Source organism: Aythya fuligula, chromosome 1 (assembly GCF_009819795.1).
Source record: "Aythya fuligula isolate bAytFul2 chromosome 1, bAytFul2.pri, whole genome shotgun sequence".
Classification (NCBI taxonomy): Eukaryota; Metazoa; Chordata; class Aves; order Anseriformes; family Anatidae; genus Aythya; species Aythya fuligula.
This window is the reverse complement of record NC_045559.1, coordinates 11,599,818-11,618,211: the sequence shown is the minus strand read 5'-3', so window position 1 is coordinate 11,618,211 and position 18,394 is coordinate 11,599,818. Positions and strand designations below refer to the sequence as shown.

At 34.6% G+C, this 18,394-nt stretch overlaps 1 protein-coding gene and 1 long non-coding RNA gene across 3 annotated transcripts in view; both read left to right on the top strand.

Moving 5' to 3' along the window:
• LOC116495054 (guanine nucleotide-binding protein G(i) subunit alpha-1) overlaps positions 1 to 18,071 on the top strand; it is a 34,515-nt gene extending 16,444 nt beyond the window's left edge. The window contains exons 2-9 of one of the 2 annotated variants that reach the window (XM_032197255.1): positions 3,463 to 3,505; positions 3,614 to 3,755; positions 7,802 to 7,959; positions 8,990 to 9,118; positions 14,940 to 15,069; positions 16,348 to 16,501; positions 17,414 to 17,628; positions 17,729 to 18,071. In XM_032197255.1, coding sequence (XP_032053146.1) covers positions 3,463 to 3,505; positions 3,614 to 3,755; positions 7,802 to 7,959; positions 8,990 to 9,118; positions 14,940 to 15,069; positions 16,348 to 16,501; positions 17,414 to 17,604 — 947 coding nt within the window. In that variant the 3' untranslated portion in view covers positions 17,605 to 17,628; positions 17,729 to 18,071. Of the gene's footprint in view, positions 1 to 3,462; positions 3,506 to 3,613; positions 3,756 to 7,801; positions 7,960 to 8,989; positions 9,119 to 14,939; positions 15,070 to 16,347; positions 16,502 to 17,413 lie in introns of both variants that reach the window. The other variant, XM_032197247.1, reaches the window with a different exon arrangement.
• On the top strand, positions 13,237 to 14,200 carry LOC116495068. The gene is made up of 3 exons (XR_004253923.1): positions 13,237 to 13,348; positions 13,635 to 13,636; positions 13,946 to 14,200. It is a non-coding gene; the product is annotated as an uncharacterized LOC116495068 (long non-coding RNA).
• Positions 18,072 to 18,394: the final 323 nt, after the last annotated feature.

Sequence of the window (18,394 nt, the reverse complement as noted above, 5' to 3'; positions counted from 1 at the left end):
CGACCTGTTATTTATAGTCAAATTACAAAAATACTTTTTAAAATTATTTTTTTAATACAGACATGCTCCATTTAGAAAGTAAATGAGTATTAAACCTGCTTATAATGATGTTTGCTAAAGTTTCATGTAGTTGTCTTAATATTTTGTGTAAGTCTACTGTGTAATTGGCCTGATAGAAGCTTGGAGAGCCAAACATTTGTTTAGCTGTTTCTTAGATTTGAGTGTTGGTAGCCCTACTCAGTTTATTCAGAATGCTATTTATACAGTTGGTCTGTTAATTTTATTTTTTTTTTAAGCTATTTCCACACAAAGAAGCCTCATTTTGTTTTCCTCTCCCTTCTGTTTCCAAAGCTGAAAGTTGGCTTCAAAAGAAAAATGACAATTTAGTGTCTATATAGTAGGGTTTATGCAGGAAACATGGTTCTGTTTCCTGTGTTCAGTTGTGCTGATGAAGGTGGACATACTTTTTTTCACACTGTCAGTTTGCATAATGAAGCATAAAGATCTATCTGCCTTCTGGCAAACAGGTATAATAAGAGTACTAGACGTAGGTGATGTACTGGATTATGTCAATAAAAGCTTTGAAGACAACTCTGTTTTAAATGGGATTCTCATAGGATATGTTGCCCTCTGACTTGTCTTACTGAGGAGCTCCTATGATGTATTACAAAGGACACCAAGTACGCAGGAGGGATGAAAATACTCATCAGTTCCTAAAGCCGCCTTTTGTCCTGTGGAGATGACCTGACAGTTAACTTACTTTCATTCAAAACCAAGCAAACAAAAATTCCCCACCATTCTTTCAAGTTTGGAACTGAAAGACTGCTGCTTTTCTAGTCAGAGCAGCACTGCCATCTCCTTTTATCAATCATTTTCTCTTATATTATTACTATTCTAATAATATTTTTATATTACTGTCTGAACCAATAAGGCTCCCAGTGTTAAATTTATTGGCAGTAGTGAAGCTGAAATCAAATATGCCAGTACCAGAAGTGATAAATAGTATCCTTTACTAGATGATTGAGGAACGTACATTCAAGTCTGTCTAAATTTGGATAGGGTTTCGTAGTGACAGTATGGCCGTCTCTGACATTTTATGTGCAGCTGTCACATGAAATATTTAATTCTGCTTGCTCCCGTGTAATACTTCCTACAACAGTTCTCATTTTGCTGTACAGAACACACTGAGATAAAGGAAATGATATTTTATATCAGTGCAGCTCTGCGTCTATCTGAAAGCCTGGCTGAGCTCTGCTTTCTGGAATGCAAAAATAGCAAATCTCCTTTCAGTATGGGACAGTGAATAAAATATGTCATTTTCTGACATATTTTATAAAAGTTGTTAGTCAAACTGCAGGCAATTTAGCATGAAGCTTTAAAAAAACAAACAAACAAAAAAACCTCCATTTGTTTTCTTCACGTGATCTGAATAAAGATATTAAACCAAAGCAAAATAAAGATCAGTTTTATTCATGAAATTAAACCATTGACACCTATTTGTGCTGAGGCACACAATTATTTATAGATGAAGTATTTAGTTTATAAATGCTTCAGGTGTCACAGTAATGAATAACTTCCATAATTGTATTTTTGCAAGTGTAATGTTGATTAAGAGGCCTTGTCTTCTAGTTGGTAGCCATTACAAGTGTTGATGTTGTCATGATGCCCCCTGGTTCTTGGAAGGTATGCATCGATTTTGCCTTCTACAGTAAAACTATTGTTCCTGAATCTGTCTTGTTGTCAAAATGTGTGGTATTTATCAGGAACTTGTTGAGGTTAGTGTTCATCTTTATATTTCTGTAAAGTGCTGTTTTCTGTTTACATTAATATCCTGGTACTGAACTTCTGTGACTGTTCAGAATCTGAGAACTGTTGCTACTCTATGAAGTATGTTTGTCAAAAGCAAGCCTTTTACATGGACATCAGAAGTTTGTGTAGTGATAGGGCAATGGGGAATGGTTTTAAACTAAAAGAGGGAATATTTAGATTAGATATAAGGAGGAAATTCTTTACGATGAGAGTGGTGAGTCATTGGACCAGGTTGCCCAGAGAAGCTGTGGATGCCCCATCCCTTGAAGTGTTCAGTGTCAGGTTGGATAGGGCTTTGGGCAACCTGGTCTGGTGGGAGGTGTCCCTGCCCATGGCAGAAAGGTTGGACTAGATGTTTTTTAAAGTTCCTTTCCAACCCAAACCATTCTATGATTCTGTAACCTCAGCCTAGTGGCAGGGTCAGAGTGAGGAAGCCTTGATGCTGTGCATGCACTTTCCAGCAATAGTTAAAATGCTGGTGTGCTAGAAACACTGTTTTAACCGCAAATCTAAAATACAGCACTATCTGGGCTGCTATGTCTCTATTCCAGACAGACCCAGTACAGCAGCTCAGAATGTGGCTTACTTTCATTTCATCAAGAGCTCACTGCTGACTGTTCAGGTCATTGATCCAGCAGTCATTTTGTGTAAGGCAGTTCCCTAACCCATTAATCTAATGCCTATATTATTGCATGGGTTATTCTGTGCCATGTGCAGGACTTTGTTTCAGTTCAGCTTTATTTCAGTTTCTCGAGGTTCCTGTCTGCTCTAGTTTGTTGAGGACCCTCTGAATAACACTTTTGTTCTCCCAACACTTTGACTACTTCCTGATATCTAAGCCTGATGTCTGCAGACTTAATGCAGGAGCATTCCATCCTGGTTTTAAGGTCATTGATGAACATTTTAAATAGTATTAACCCAATATCAGCACCCGAAGATTCTCTTTTGTAACTGATTAGATTTTAAATTTTAGATTTTAAGTGATTGATCACTAGCCTTTAAGTTTGGCTGTCTATACAGGTTTTCAGACACCTTGACATCAATATTTATGCAATTTATTTCAAGGATACTATGGTAGATGGCATTGGAATCCCTACTGGAGACAAAGTAAATAACATCCTTTGGTGTTCTACTTCCACAGAACCAGCTGTTTCCTAATAAAAAAAGTTATCAAGGTAGTTGCTCGCAGTTTGCCTTTGATAAATCTTTCCTAGTGTTTCCCAGACAACTTAATGTCCTCTGCAGACCTGGAAGTGACTTATGGGAATATTTGCTCTATCATTAGTCTGAGGAACAAGGTGAGGCTGACTGGCTTTATAGTTTCTCAGATTTCCCTTTTATCCTTTTTCTTTTTTTTTCTTGCCTTTACTAGTGATTTCCTTTGGTCACAGTGAACTTTAAAGGTGTTAGAAATTCCTTTGGTCATATTGAAATTGGACAATTGGTGATCTGTTTGCATTACAAAAACTTTTCAGAGTTGAGTGTTAAAATGTTAAAATGTCTTGATTTTGAAGCTTCCAGCTGGAAGCACATTTTGAACTACCGAAGTTCTTTACATTGGTTAGGTACTTGAAACGTAGAAACTTACTTTAAATGCCTTGTCAAAGATGAGTAGAAGTCTAATTAATGAATTTTCTCACATTTATTTTGCAGGAGCTGGTGAATCAGGGAAAAGCACAATCGTCAAACAAATGAAGTAAGTACGGTAAAATGTATTTATAGAGAAATGTTTTTTTGTTTGTTTGTTTGTTTTTTTTGTTTGTTTTTTACTTGAATAGAGAATTTATTTATTTTCTTTACGTAGGATTATCCATGAAGCTGGTTATTCAGAAGAAGAATGTAAACAGTACAAAGCTGTTGTCTACAGTAACACCATTCAGTCCATTATTGCTATCATTAGAGCAATGGGGAGGTTGAAGATAGACTTTGGTGATCCAACCAGGGCTGTGAGTATTGAAGTACACATGCACATATAAAGTTCATAAAATTCATTTTCATTTTTTGTCCATTGTTATTTCCTGGAAAAAAATCTCTTCTATCTAAAAATCTTTGTAGGTTAGATGGTTTGATAAAGATGAATGTCATTTAGTTTTCTATCACTGCACAATGCTCTACAGAGCAATCAGCTCTTCATTGATTCAGAACACCTATTTGGTTTAGATACAATTCTCCAAAGTGTATCTAAATTTGGAGAACTAAACACCTGAGTCTTAGGGCTTTTTTGAAAAAACAACAAGCTGTGTAGTGATACTTATTAGTAGGCAGGTAGGCATCTATCTGTTCTCTGCACTTCTCTATCGACTTGTAGGCACAGTAGTGCCTAAAACATTCCCACCTCTGGACTGGATCCCATTACATACTGATTTCCAGTGTGGATAACTTTATTGTACTCTAAGTCACAGGCTGGATACCTGCTGCTGCTATCCATTCTTTTCATCATACCACATGGATTAGGGATTTTTCCCAAGAAATCAGAGATCTTTTCTAGGCTTTCCTGTACATTTTGAATCCGATTTCATCCACTTATTAGATACAGTCTTCAGAACTGATCCTTTTTGCTTATTATCTTCTCAAATCCTAACCCTGTACTCTTACCTGTGGTGAATCTGTTTGTGTCCCTGTCTGGTCAGGCGGATAGATGCTCGAAATCTCTCTATAAAATGCTTCCTTAATTGTTTTTGCTTGTGCACTGTTTGGAGGAGTCCACTCTGTGCTGCAGTGCTGATATATATCACCAAAGTTCCTAGTCTGAACAGCACTGTAATTTAATTCAGGATTTGTGGCTTTATTTTCCTTGCATAGACATTAGTGAGAGGGGGTGCCAACTAGTATAGATATCAGCTATCTTGCAGGAAGGTTGGAGGAAGAAATTTCATTCTTCATGTATTGAAATAAATATGTAAGGTAGTTGGAAGGATATCCTGTCATAATTAGGTTCTTTTCATTGTGTTAAGATTGAATTACAGTTGGGGGGGGAGTCTTGAAGAATAAGAAATAGTATGCAAATGTTTCATTCTTGATAAAGACTTCTGTTCAAAATCTTATTGACGGCTTAAAAAAGTGTGACCTCAATAACCTTGTTTGATGCATTGGGTATGCGTCACAAAGACAAACGTTACGTGAAGTGGGTATTGAAGTTGTAAGTGAAATCTTAAGTCGGTTTGGTAGTCACATGTAAATTATTAGACAATTTTCCTTTAAGTCTTTCATCATTTTTAGTTTATATACATATGTTAATTCCATCTGAAACCTGCTTAACTGTAAATGTAACTAGTAAAAGCTTTGTGTTGTTTTGTTATTCCTCTTTAGCATTGTTCTCATGTTTTGTGTTGTATCTTGAGACCAAAGTTTGCCAGGGCAGGAGTGGTATCTTACTGCATGTTAGTTCAGCATTTGTTTGATGAAGTCCTGCCTAGAGTCTGGCAGTTAACGTTTGGAAAAGACAGGTGGTAGATGCCTGTTACTAAATACATGTGAAAAGAAAAGAGAGTGAGGAGTGAATTTAGGTGTGATCAGCTAAAGTAACTAGCAAGATTTTGAAAGTTGTTCTATGTATGGTATCAACTTGAAATAATCTGTCAACTTCAGAGAACAATATAAGTGATAATGGAAACTTTTGTCGAGGATGGTTGTGAAATAACTGCCTATCCCCTAGCACCTAGGCAGGTTTTGGTGATCTGTGGTCTCTTTAGAGAGCAACACTGCTGTTGAAAGTCAGTATTAGACTTGAATGGAAGCAGCCTTGTTGCAGTGTGATTAAAGGAAATTATCTAACATTGGCTAATAATGAAAACAGGAGTCAGCTGTTATATCCTTAGTGATATGGTTTAGTGGAGGACTTGTTAGTGTTAGGTCAGAGGTTGGACTCAATGATTTTGAAGTCTCTTCCAACCTAGAAATTCTGTGATTCGGTCCTATATCATTTATGGTATCTAGTACTTGCCATGATTAAAAAAGGTATATGGGGGTAACAAATAACACTTCTTATTTTAATAGTTGGGCTTTTAAAAATAGAAACTAATTCTCTTCTTGCTCCCTCTTCCACCCTTGCAATAAAAAAAAAAAAAAAAAAAAAAAAAAGCCCCACAATATTAGAGAATATAGAGAGAGAACTTACAGAGTTATTTGAAACAGAGTAAGTTTTGCATGTAAAGTCAGACCATGGTAGGTGTGAAATGACATTTTAATAGTTCATGACAGGACTGGCTGACGATTTCCAGTTTCTGTCATGTATTGTAATATATTGGCTCATCCTTCAAGACCTGTGGTTTCTATCAGTTGTAGATCCTTGACATTTTCATCCACAAACAACATTCAAAACCAGAATTGTTATTCAAGTTTCTTTTATGCGGGCATATTGTTCAAGCTACAGTCAGTGAGATCTGACTATCCTACTCTTTGATCTTTAATGCTCTTTCTTTTTATGCAACTATTATTGCAATCCACTGAACTCCTATTAGTAATTTTTCTTGTGGACGTACAAATAATCAGCATTCTCATCCTTTTTTTTTGACAAATGTCCATTTTTAGAATTGTAGCTTTCACAAGACCTATGTCTTAGTTACCTGTTGTTTATATGTATAACTACTTGTTTATACACACAGATAGGTGTAAATGTCTTCAAGTCTACCTTGAGTTGACTTTTTGTTTCCAGGCTGTGAATATCAGTGTTACTCAATTTATCTGCAAACAATTTCCCTGTTAGTTGTCATAAAACCATTGACTATTTAAGCCTAAAGCAGGCAATCTCTTTAGAATAACCATTACTTTCCATGTTTATCCTGAAAATGTTATTCCTCACAGCTTATTGTTTGAACAGCAAAGGTGATAGAAACTGTTTTTTTTTTTTCTACAGATTTGCATCAGTATCTATACTTGCTATTCTGTGAGAATAACTTTACGTGTTGCATTTTTAATTCTCTTTTTTGAAATTCAGTTCCCAGCTAATTTACCTAAACCCCTCTCTTTTCACCTTTGTTCTTCTTCCCTTTTCATCTGTTCTTTCTTTTATTTATTGGACAAACAGTACATGCTGTGGGTAGTAGTTACAGGCCACAAGTATGCTGATTTTTCTGGCTGGCACACCTTGGCAATAGATCACATACAAACTGTAACTACAGTCAGGCAGCTACTCACATGATATTTTTAATGTGGATATGTTTTTCCTCTACCCAGCTGCTGCATTTTTTTTTCTCCAGTATCTTACAGATCTAACATTTTTAGTCTCTTTTCTCAGTCAGAATTGGATAAGTTAGACAACTATTCAAATTCTGTTAAAGGAGACTGCTGGATTGATGTCCTGTACTACAATAACCTCATTTTCAGAGGCAGTCATTATATGAATGCACCAATTGCTGTTTTTCTTAAAAACAAACCAAAATATGTGACCAAAAAACAAAAAACCCACTTGATTTCTTGACATGGAGTTACCAAGAAACCTTGGTCTATGTAGAATAGTTAAGTTGATGGATATGTGTAACTGATTTATCTGGAAAAGTTTTAAGTATATTTCTCTTTACTAATGAATATTTGTCAATTCCAAACAAACCTTTTGAATGTTACACAATTAATGTGTATTCTGCAGTCAATATACATCTGCATATCCAAAGGTTCTAATATGCATTGTAACTGTTCTATTCAGTTTCTGGCATATGCTAAGCACATAAGGTCAATGTTAGACTTTAACATATGTTACTACTTCCATTTATAGAAGTTCATTTCAAGTGACAAACTGATGAGAAGTTTTGTCATCTTATGTGAAACTGCGTTGCCTTGTCTTTTTATGTTGTTGAAAAAAGGTGGGAAGTCATAGTCTGTGTAGAAAACTAATCGTTTTCTTTAATTTTTTGTTTGGTTACATTAATGTATACTAGGTTAAGTAACCTACTCCTTTACTGAATATAATTATTAATCCTGAGTGACAGGATAAGGATATAGCCTTTGTTATATTTCTTAATGTTTGTTCTTTCCATTTTTTGTTTGCACACTAAAGGATGATGCTCGTCAACTCTTTGTGTTAGCTGGAGCAGCAGAAGAAGGATTTATGACTGCAGAGCTTGCTGGCGTTATCAAAAGACTGTGGAAAGACAGTGGAGTACAAGCTTGTTTCAACAGATCTAGAGAATACCAGCTTAATGACTCTGCTGCCTAGTAAGTACTATGTGACAAACAGTACTTCTGTTTTCAAGTAGTAGCTAAAGGAATAAAAGGAAAGGCTAACATTTGAGCAGTTCTGTTCCCATACAAATAGAAAATTTAGAAGTACCTAGACGAAGATTTTGTCTGCTTTGGGTCAGAATGGTGCACATAACTTTTGTGAGTGGAGAGGAAGAGGTGTGGTATAACTGAATTTAAATAATTTGGAGGATGACTTACCTCCTCTGTTCAGTGTTTTTTTTTTGTTTGTTTGTTTGTTTGTTTTTTAAGAAAAATTCTTCCCCAATTTCATAAGAAAGTTGGTCTTTTAATCATATTATTTTATCCTGAAAATTGCAAACTTCTGGTTACAGTAAAGAGAGAACTTGTGCTTTTTTCATAGTGATAGAAAATATATCAAGTAAGATTTGTATTGTTATGAGAAACTTCACGCTTCTTGGTATGCAGCACAATATTAATATTAATTATCAGTGACTGGAATTTAATATTGTAAAAAAATGTGTAATTAGAAATTCTCAATACAAAGTTATATTGATCATATATTTAGCATTGTCTAAAAATATTTATTAATTCTGGCCAACATACTGGGTTGACCTTCTCACACCTGTTATCAGTTCCAGAGTAATTAGTTTCTGCTTTATAGTTCAAAGAAAATTGTAGTTCACTGAGAGGTTACAAAAATTAAGGTTGTCTTCTAGTTAATACAAATAAAATTGGTAAATGTGGAACAAACGTGGAAATTGGTAAATGTGGAAATTTACATCCTGGAATTTGATGATAATTCTTTCTATTGGGGTCAGTTGTGTATGTTTTCTTCTAGGATGAAAGTGTATCTAAAACTTCAAAAAAAAAAAAAAAATAGCAGGAAAATAATCAGTGTCTTATCGTTTCTGTCTTACCTCAGAGAGTTCATATAAAAGTCAGGTACAATGTAATGAATAGACCTAAGACTTCTGTGATTGTTTGCAATTATCTGGCTACTATTTTAGGAATAACTGAAAGCAGTGTTTATTTTTATCTTCAGTTACTTGAATGACTTGGACAGAATAGCACAAACCAGCTACATTCCAACCCAACAGGATGTTCTCAGGACTAGAGTGAAAACTACAGGAATAGTGGAAACTCACTTTACTTTCAAAGATCTTCACTTTAAGTATGTAAATTATATTGCATGTTTATCTGTCTGTTATGGCTTCTGTAAAGTTCTTGTAGGTACACTTTCAGTAATGCAATTTAGCAAATTTTGTATAGCCACAATTTTGATTATTTTTCTTTTAGCTGAAAAGCTTCTTCATGCTTGGCTCAATTTTCTGAAGGCAACTGGGAGTCATCTGAAATCCTATCATAACTCATAATAAATATGGAGATACTAAGTAATAAATGCTTTGTTTATATTGGAAGCTTTTTGTAAAGACACTTTCTATGTAAATCAAATCTCATAATACTTAATATTGTATTGCATTAATATGTAGCTGTGCTATCAGATTTTTCCATTTAAATTCTGTTGTAGAACTGGAGGCTTGTAAACACTTGTTGCTCTTGTTAAAGAAACAACAACTCAATTTTCATGGAGAACTGAATTCAAAACTGATTGGTAGTTTTTTAAGGTAGTACTTTATTTAGTGATGAGGGACTGTGATTTATGTTCCCTGTGATGTGAGGTTTACAAAATAACATTAATATTCTGACCATTTTATGTCCTAAGACATCCATGATGAAAGCAAAGAATAATATAAATGTAATACTATTGTAACTACTCCTGATTAGCAAGAATGAAGAGAAATCTCAGTAAAAATTGCATTGTATGTACATTTTAGATTGTGTAGACGTAGTTGTCAGAACATCTATAGAGTAAATTTGTTCAGAATTGTCATGGAAAATTCTGTTTTTTATGTAATTGCTTAGTAAGTGTTGTAATATTGATGTTTCAACATCACCAGTACTGTGGAAAATATATTTTGTTTCTTAATTTTAGGGGTTTAAGTGTACGCATTTTTTTCCTCCATGAAATAATAGCTCTTAAAGTGTTCTGAGGAATCCTTTTTTCTTTTTAAGTTCTTAAGGAGTAATCTTGGAAATGATTTTGAAAATGCTTATGAAAATGTTTTTGTGGAACGTATTAAATGGGCAATAAGAATGAGGATTATTGCTTGCATAACAGTATACCTAAGCAGAAGACTTTGTTAGAGGTTATAATATTTCCAACAGATTTTGGTCAGAAAGACAAACCTTTTTTTTTTTTTTTCTTTTAATGTTTCCTTCTCTACTCTCTTTCTCTCTCTCACTCTCTCTCTCTCTCTCTCTATATATATATATATATTTAATAGAAATCTAGTGACTCAGAACAATTTAAGATGTCTAAAAATGACAAGTTGCAGCTGATGGGCGTTCAATTAATCTTATGTAGTACACTAAATCAGTTGGTTTTCTATCTAAGTTTGTACCCCACACCTCCTCTTACAACCTGGGGAAAACAGAAAAGTGAGATGATCAAAGATGCTTTCAGTTTTAATAAAAGTGAGACTTTCCAGATAGTTATCTCACCTTTTTTTTTGGTAACCACCCACCCTACCTTAAAATATTTGTCAAATAATAAGTCTTCTACAAGGTTGGGGTTTGGAGGGAGAAAATAAACGACTCGTATAACCTTAACAAACTCAAAAATCACAATAAATAACTGGTATTCTTTAGGCCTATGTCACACTTTTCATATTTTGTATGGGTACTGGAATCATATTCTTAGATTAAATAACCTGAAAGAAGCAGAGCATGTCAAATCTGGCAACACTAGTTACAAAAAAACAACGTGCTAATGAAATACGTTGCACAAATCCTTAAATTTGCACAATTGCTGATAAACCCTTGAGAGAGCTACCTATATAGCTAAGTAACATAGATAAGTAGGGTGATGACTGCAGAAGCATCTTTAGTGCTTTACCTTTAGTTCAGTGAATTTGTCTTAATATGGCATAGCCACCGATCTCACTGGAAATGTTTGCTTTCTTTAAGTAAATGGAATGGAAAGTCAATAAAGCATTTCTTTAATGACATCATTCTTTAGATAAGGGAGGTAGATTTGGCTGTTACAAACTTTCTTCCAGCACTGCATTGTATTTCGTGTAGTTCGTTGTAGACAAATTTATCATGAATAAGCAATACATGATTCTTTTGAGTAGCTGAACCATTGACTGCAGTATGAGTTTTAGAACCAGAGGCAAAGGATGGGCTTGCACAAAACACTCACACATTGGGAGGAGAAATACGTAAAGCATTTAAGCTTCTCATTCTTTAAAACTTTTAAATTTGTCTGCAGGTTAGGCAGCTGCTGTCAGTGTTTGTGTGCTGGGACTGTGACCTAACAGGCTATATATACAGGCTTCGAATGGGGTAGATGCATGGCTTAGGAGCTTTGAGACCACTCTGAAATGGCTAATTATTTGGAAAGATACTGCTACCTTATCTTTTTTTTTTTTTTTTTTTTTGGAAGAATTTTGTGTGCCAAATTATTCTTCTGTGCCTGTCTTTCTCTGTACTGATATAATATGTAAAAGAACCCTCATGACAAAAGCCAAACCATCAGGCTCTTACTACTTTCTGTTGAGATGTTCTGTCCAGCTGGTGCCAAAACTTCACCTAGCACTAAGTTTTAGCATGTAAAAAAAAAATCAAAGATGAGTGCGAAAAGGTGTTTTTTGTAAAGTACTGGACATTTCAGTGCACTGTTAGAAAGACAAACCCAAAACCAGGCATCATTGGTAAAATAATGCCACTGGTGGAGAGTCTATTCTGAATTGAAACAAAGATTTCTGGTGAAAATCAGCATCTGCTCTTATAAATTGAAAATTACACTTTCTTCTATCTTCTGAAAGTCTTCAGTCTTATGCATTTTCCCTCACTTCCCAGAATCTATCCTGGCAATGTAGTCTGCACAAGTCAAAATGATGGTTGGCATAAGGACCATGAAATACCGTAAGAGCACCAAATGCACGAGGATGTGCATGAGGATGTCATATTTTTGCAGTTCTTTGAAAGAGTTTTTTTTTCAACACGGTTCTTTATTCATGTGCAATTTTGTGCCATGTTTCCTTACACATCTCAGTTATCATCTTAGTAATAATATTTTTGCATTGAGTGGTGCCTTGTGATATGCTTAATCCAGTTGAGATCCATGCAGTTTGATATTACAGTTCTGCCATTGGTATAAAGCTTCTAATTTATCATGTTCCTTAAAAGCTAGTATCCACAGAAAATGTACAAGGAACAATTTTCTTAATTTCTTAGTTACTTTCTTATTTATATTCTGGTATGTTCTATGAACAATGAGATATGTTGTTGTTCAAGCCTACATGCCATGCTGACTACCAAAAGACCTCAGTGTGGTAGCCTTATTACTGGTATAATACTAAATGATTCAGTCCATGCTGGAATACCTTTACAGGAGTTATAATTATGCATCTTAACAGTTATTACTTTAGATTTCTTTCCCTGGTCATATGTCATTCTATAACCAAATAAGGCTTTCATAGAATCATTAAGGTTGGAAAAGCCCTCCAAGATCATTCGGTCCAACCATCCCACTACCACCAATGTCACCCATTAAACCATGTCCCCAAGCACCACATCCAACCTTTCCTTGAATACCCCCAGGGACAGGGACTCCACCTGTACCAGGCAAGCCGTCCCAGTCCCTGACTGCTTTTTCTGAGAAGAAATTTCTCCTAATTTCCAACCTGAACCTCCCCTGGCCCAACTTGAAGCCATTCCCTCTGGTCCTGTCATTAGTTACCTGCAAGAAGAGGCTGACCCCCTGCTCCTGACAACTTCCTTTCAGATGCTGGCTATTTTTCTACTTAGAGCAGACTGGATGGAGTTGTAGGAAATGGTCTGTCCTGTTCTTCCTCTTCTGTCTTCTCCCTCCCATATTAACATTTTTATACCTACTGAATTCTCTGCTTCTTCATGATAACTTAGAAGGAAGTTAAAATTACTTGAAAAAATCAACTGAGGACATTAAAAGTCAGGTCTCTTTTAAAAGGAATAATTGCATTTCCTTGTAACTAGGAGGAAAAATTCAATTTTTGCATGATAGAGTATTTGTTAAGCAAGCCAGGGAAGTCATATGGTGACCTTTTCACATTGTTTTGAAACTGTAAGTAATCACAAGAATTTTAAACAAGACTTCTTGTTCTGTGACAGGAAAGAGACAGGTGAAAAAGTCAGTGCTCTGTCCTACTGAGAAGATTCATCTATGTACATTTGTTTCAGGATAGCACTGTTACCCTCTTTTTGATGAAGTTATTTATTTTATTGGTTTAGTTCATTATATCTGGCCTCCAAAATACTTGAAGTACATAATGATATGAGAAGTTCAGTCACTCTAGCTGTCGTGGTTTAACCCGGCTGGCAGCTAAACACCACGCAGCCGTTCGCTCACCCTCCCCCCTCCCTCTCTGGGACGGGGGAGAGAAATGGAAAGTGAAGCCCGTGAGTTGAGATAAAGACAGTTTAATAAGACAGGACAGGAAAATAATAATAACAAAATAATAATAACAATAATAACAATAATGTTACAATGGTGATAATAGGAAAGTAATAATAATATGTACAAACAAGTGATGCACAATGCAATTGCTCACCACCCGCTGACCGATGCCCAGCTTAACCCCGAGCAGTCCGGCCCCCTCCCCCCGGCTAGCCACCCCTATATATTGTTTAGCATGACGTCAGATGGTATGGAATACCCCTTTGGCTAGTTTGGGTCACCTGTCCTGGGTCTGTCCCCTCCCAGCTCTTACTGCACCCCCAGCCTGCCTGTTGGCAGGACAGAGCAAAAGGCTGAGATGTCCTTGGCTTGGTATAAGCACTGCTCTGCAACAATTAAAACATCGGGGTGTTATCAGCACTCTTCTCATCCTAAGCCAAAACACAGCATTCCACCAGCTACTAGGAAGAAAATTAATTCTGTTCTAACTGAAACCAGGAACAGTTAGGAAATGGCCAGTAAAGTACGTAGATGGCAGAGAAAAGCAAATAGTGTTATAGAGTAGTAATTTGTTGATCATCTGCTGCTAACTTCTGGAGTGTGGTCTTTTCCTTTTACTCTATTTCAGTAAAGCTGAGAACTTAAAAGCCAAACAAACAAACAAAACACCTTTATATCTTATTTTTTCCACCTAACTGCATTTCCAAAAAGTGTCTTTATTTGAGGGGAAATTATCATTATTCCTTATTATTTGATGCCTATTTTGTCTTTTAAGAAGAGAATTTTAAAATAATGTTTAGTGTCTCATAAAAAAATAAAAAACCTGTTTAAACATGGTCAGCTGAAAAAATCAAGTTGTAATAGATTTTAGTAGAGATGAGTTGAAAATCATCAGTTTTTAGAGATTCCAAGTTAAATATGAAAAACTGAGAAATATATTTTACATTTAGATTTGGATTCAGAATACTGAGATAACAACAATAATAAAGTGTTGTTTGTGTCCAACTTTCTTAGTATAGCATTTTTCTCCTGAGTACTGAAACAGGCAGCTCTGCCCTTAGTTGTAAAGAATTTTATATTCTTGACCTTTTATTACTTAAGACTTTTCATTCATTTGGGAGAAAGATTGAAAAACTTTCATATAGTTTGCACTTTTTTAAGCTAACATTGTGTATTTTTTTCTACAGATTACAATTAATTTCATTAATAAAGTTATTTGTAATTGTACAATTTATTTATAAATAAGCAGTTTTATATACCTTTCAACTCACTCTCTTACGTTTTGGGAAATGTATAGTAAAACTTCGAAGTGTTTTTTAAGGTTGTTTTTATGCTGAGATGTTAAATTGAAATAAATGTTGCAGATTTTATGCTGTTTTTCAAAATTCCTTGATCAAGCTTGCACAGCTGATGATTTCAGAGTTTATCACGTAACATTCAGAAAGCTGGAAATTCCAAAGTTCATTTCCTGCTTTGTACTTCTGTTTTACAGAATGTTTGATGTTGGAGGCCAAAGATCAGAGCGGAAGAAGTGGATTCATTGTTTTGAGGGTGTTACGGCAATTATTTTTTGTGTGGCGTTAAGTGATTATGACTTGGTTTTGGCTGAAGATGAGGAAATGGCAAGTACCTTGGTGTTGAAGTAGTGTAGTTGCTATATAGAAACTGAATAAATTTGAAAGGAAAGCTCAGTATCTCTTACAGTAGTACTCCTTTATAATACATAGTCTTTGTGTGAAAGGTTTTAGAGAAATGATGATAGTTTGTGCTTTCAAGTTTCAAAAATACTTCCTCATATTCTCAGGCGTACATTAAGACAAGTATTCTTTCAGTTGCATTTTTTCATATTTCAAAGGATGCAAAAATTAATGAGGATGTCAGGAGTACATATCCTAGCATTTTTAAAGGTGCTAGCAATATATAATAAGAGATGGCTTTTTCTCTTTCTACTTTCCTGTTTTGTTTCATTTCTTCAGTCTTCATGTTTTTCTTCTTCCCAAATGTTTTACTCAGTTCTTTTTCCTTAGTTGTAGAAATCTTTCTTTTTCTTTTTCCTTTTCTATGCTTTCTCTTCTTTGATGTGGGAGGAGTCACATCTCGAATGTGCACAGAGTGTATGCTTTTTATTATCTGGGTAGTTGAAAGTGATGCTAGTCTGTTGTGTGTAAATCATTAACAGAGTCCTCGGGTTCTGTAGCTTCTTGCAAAATGCTGTTGGAGGAGGAAAGAAAAGAAAAAAAAAAAAAAAGAAAAAAAAAACAGCAAGTCAAATGTTGTTAAAATAGGTCATATCTGCTATCCTGCAACGTAAATGGCTGGAAGCATTGCCAAATTACTTACGTTAGATAATTTTTCTACAGAGTTATTTTATTTATTTATTTATTTTTAAATCCACCAACCTGCTCTTTTAATTCTCTACTTCTTTGGAACTACTCCTTTCCTTATGCTGGAATCTTGACTACATGCAGAATTTAATTTTCAATTTTCAAAAGCTCTAATAAGTGTAAGGCAAATTCAGGTTACTTGGAAACCTTTCTATAATATCCTTACTGCAAAATGTCAAACCACACTAAAAATTCCTATCAAATTAGAAAAAACTTAAGCCTGGAAATGAGAAAAGAAAAATCAAAAAGCAGTTGCTTAAACCTTCATTGTATCATGGAATCATTTATGTTGGAAAAAAAAATAAAAATCGTTAGGTTCATGAAAGTGTTCTTTGGCCTTTCTGTGTTTCTCTTGGTAAAATATGGTTCTGCATGCTGGAAATTTAGATTTAGTTTTACAACTTACCTAGTTAATTTGTGGCTAACAAAACATATGTATCCTGCTTTTACTGCTGAAGTCTGATAAAATACAATAAGATTTTTTTGTTTGTTTGTGTTTTGTTTTCCAAATTACAGAATCGGATGCATGAAAGCATGAAGTTGTTTGACAGTATCTGCAACAATAAATGGTTCACAGACACTTCTATTATTCTCTTCCTGAACAAGAAAGATCTTTTTGAAGAAAAAATCAAGAGGAGTCCTCTCACTATTTGCTACCCTGAATATGCAGGTATTGGGAATGGGCAAATGTCAAGTAATTTCCTTATTTTTGATGCACAGATTAGGAGGAATTTAATAACTCTAGGTGTCTAAATTATTTCAGTAAAATGCAGTTTAAGTTGGTAGATTTTTTTTTTTTTTTTATGAATCACAAATAAAATAGTGCTGAAGTATGATTAATCTTTTCAACCAGATGAAATAATGCTGGTCCACTGGTAACATTTACATTACTGCTGCAGTGCTTGTCAACCTAATCTATTTAGCCCATTTTTTATTCTGTTGTCCTCCTGTCTGTTGTACTTTTTTTTTTTTAACTGAGCAGAAATCCCTAAGCATACATCAGAGTTTATTTGAGGGAGAGTATATATTAGAAGTAGTTGGCTTGTTCGGGAAATACATAGCAAAAGTTTATCTAATAAGTCTTAGACTAGTTATGTATCATTTTCATTGTAACTCCAGACTGTTCTATTGTCCGGAAGATATTAGATTGGAGTCAAAAAAAAAAAAAAAAAAAGGCTTAGGAGAAATATATATGCTATTTGTTTGTAACTTAATGGACGTTGGCTGGAAATAAACAAACGTGTTAAAAATATAAAAAGTGGAAGTGAAGGAAATAAAATATCCTAGTCTAGGGAAGAGCGTTTAGTCAGTAATGATTTGTTCCATCTACCACTGCAGTAAATACTCTTCCTGCAGTCCTTAGTCTATTATTATTAAAAATGTGTCCAGAGGGTTTCCTATACATTTTGTTGTAAAGCAGGTTACTCACTTTGTTGTAAAGTGAGGTTACTTAAATCAGCATACTCCTTTTTAGGTTTAAGTAGCTATTTATTTAAGTTACGCTTTGGAAATAACTTCCCTCAAAGATATAATATACATCTTGTTCTTCCTGTTTGAAACCTGAGTAATTTTTTCCTTCTAGGATCAAACACTTACGAAGAAGCAGCTGCTTACATTCAATGTCAGTTTGAAGATCTTAACAAGAGAAAAGACACAAAGGAAATCTACACTCACTTCACATGTGCCACAGATACAAAAAATGTGCAGTTTGTTTTCGATGCTGTAACTGATGTCATTATTAAAAATAACCTTAAAGACTGTGGCTTATTCTAAGAACAGAGAAGAGGTTGTTAAATGGTAAATTATATGCCTGAAAAAAGGACTTAGGCATTTGGAACATGCCAATGTTGTGTGAAACTTGCATACATATACTTAATTCTCTTTATTTTATTTTTAGGTTTGAAGAATGACTTCGCACAATTCTAATCTGATTGGTTTCAAGTTGAAAGAAATACAAAATATGTTGTGCTGAATGATAGATCAGTACTGTACTTGCCTGTTTTAACAGCTTTATTTATGTTTGTCTTGTAAATTTAATTACTTAGGTAACACTGAGATGTCTTTTGACTGTATGTAAACTTGTAGTAATGTATTTGTATAAACGTTGAACGGAATATTTTAGTAATTTGATGTCCTCTAAAATTTCCATGGTTTATGAAGATACTGTTAGAGGAGACAGACACTTTTTGCCTTTGGATTATTTAAACATCTTGTAAAATTAAATTTTCTTTTCATCTTGAGGGTGCATGCTGCCTTATTACTTTTGTTGGTAATACTGTATATGGCGTTAGCTTTTTTGATATTTAAACAGTCTCATACACCTGCTCACATTTAAAGAAGCTTAACCAATAAAACTTGTTTTTTTGCCTTAAGTTTTGAAAAAAACGTTTTTATAAATTTAGGGTAAATGAAAAAAATATTTTTAAAACTTAAATTCACAGCTTATGAAATCTGGGTTTACAGTCATTGCAGCACAAACGTGGCAACACTGAGAAATTGAATTTTAAGGTTCAGCTATTATTGAAACTCATGGAAATGCAAAAAGGAAGTTAAAAATACACAA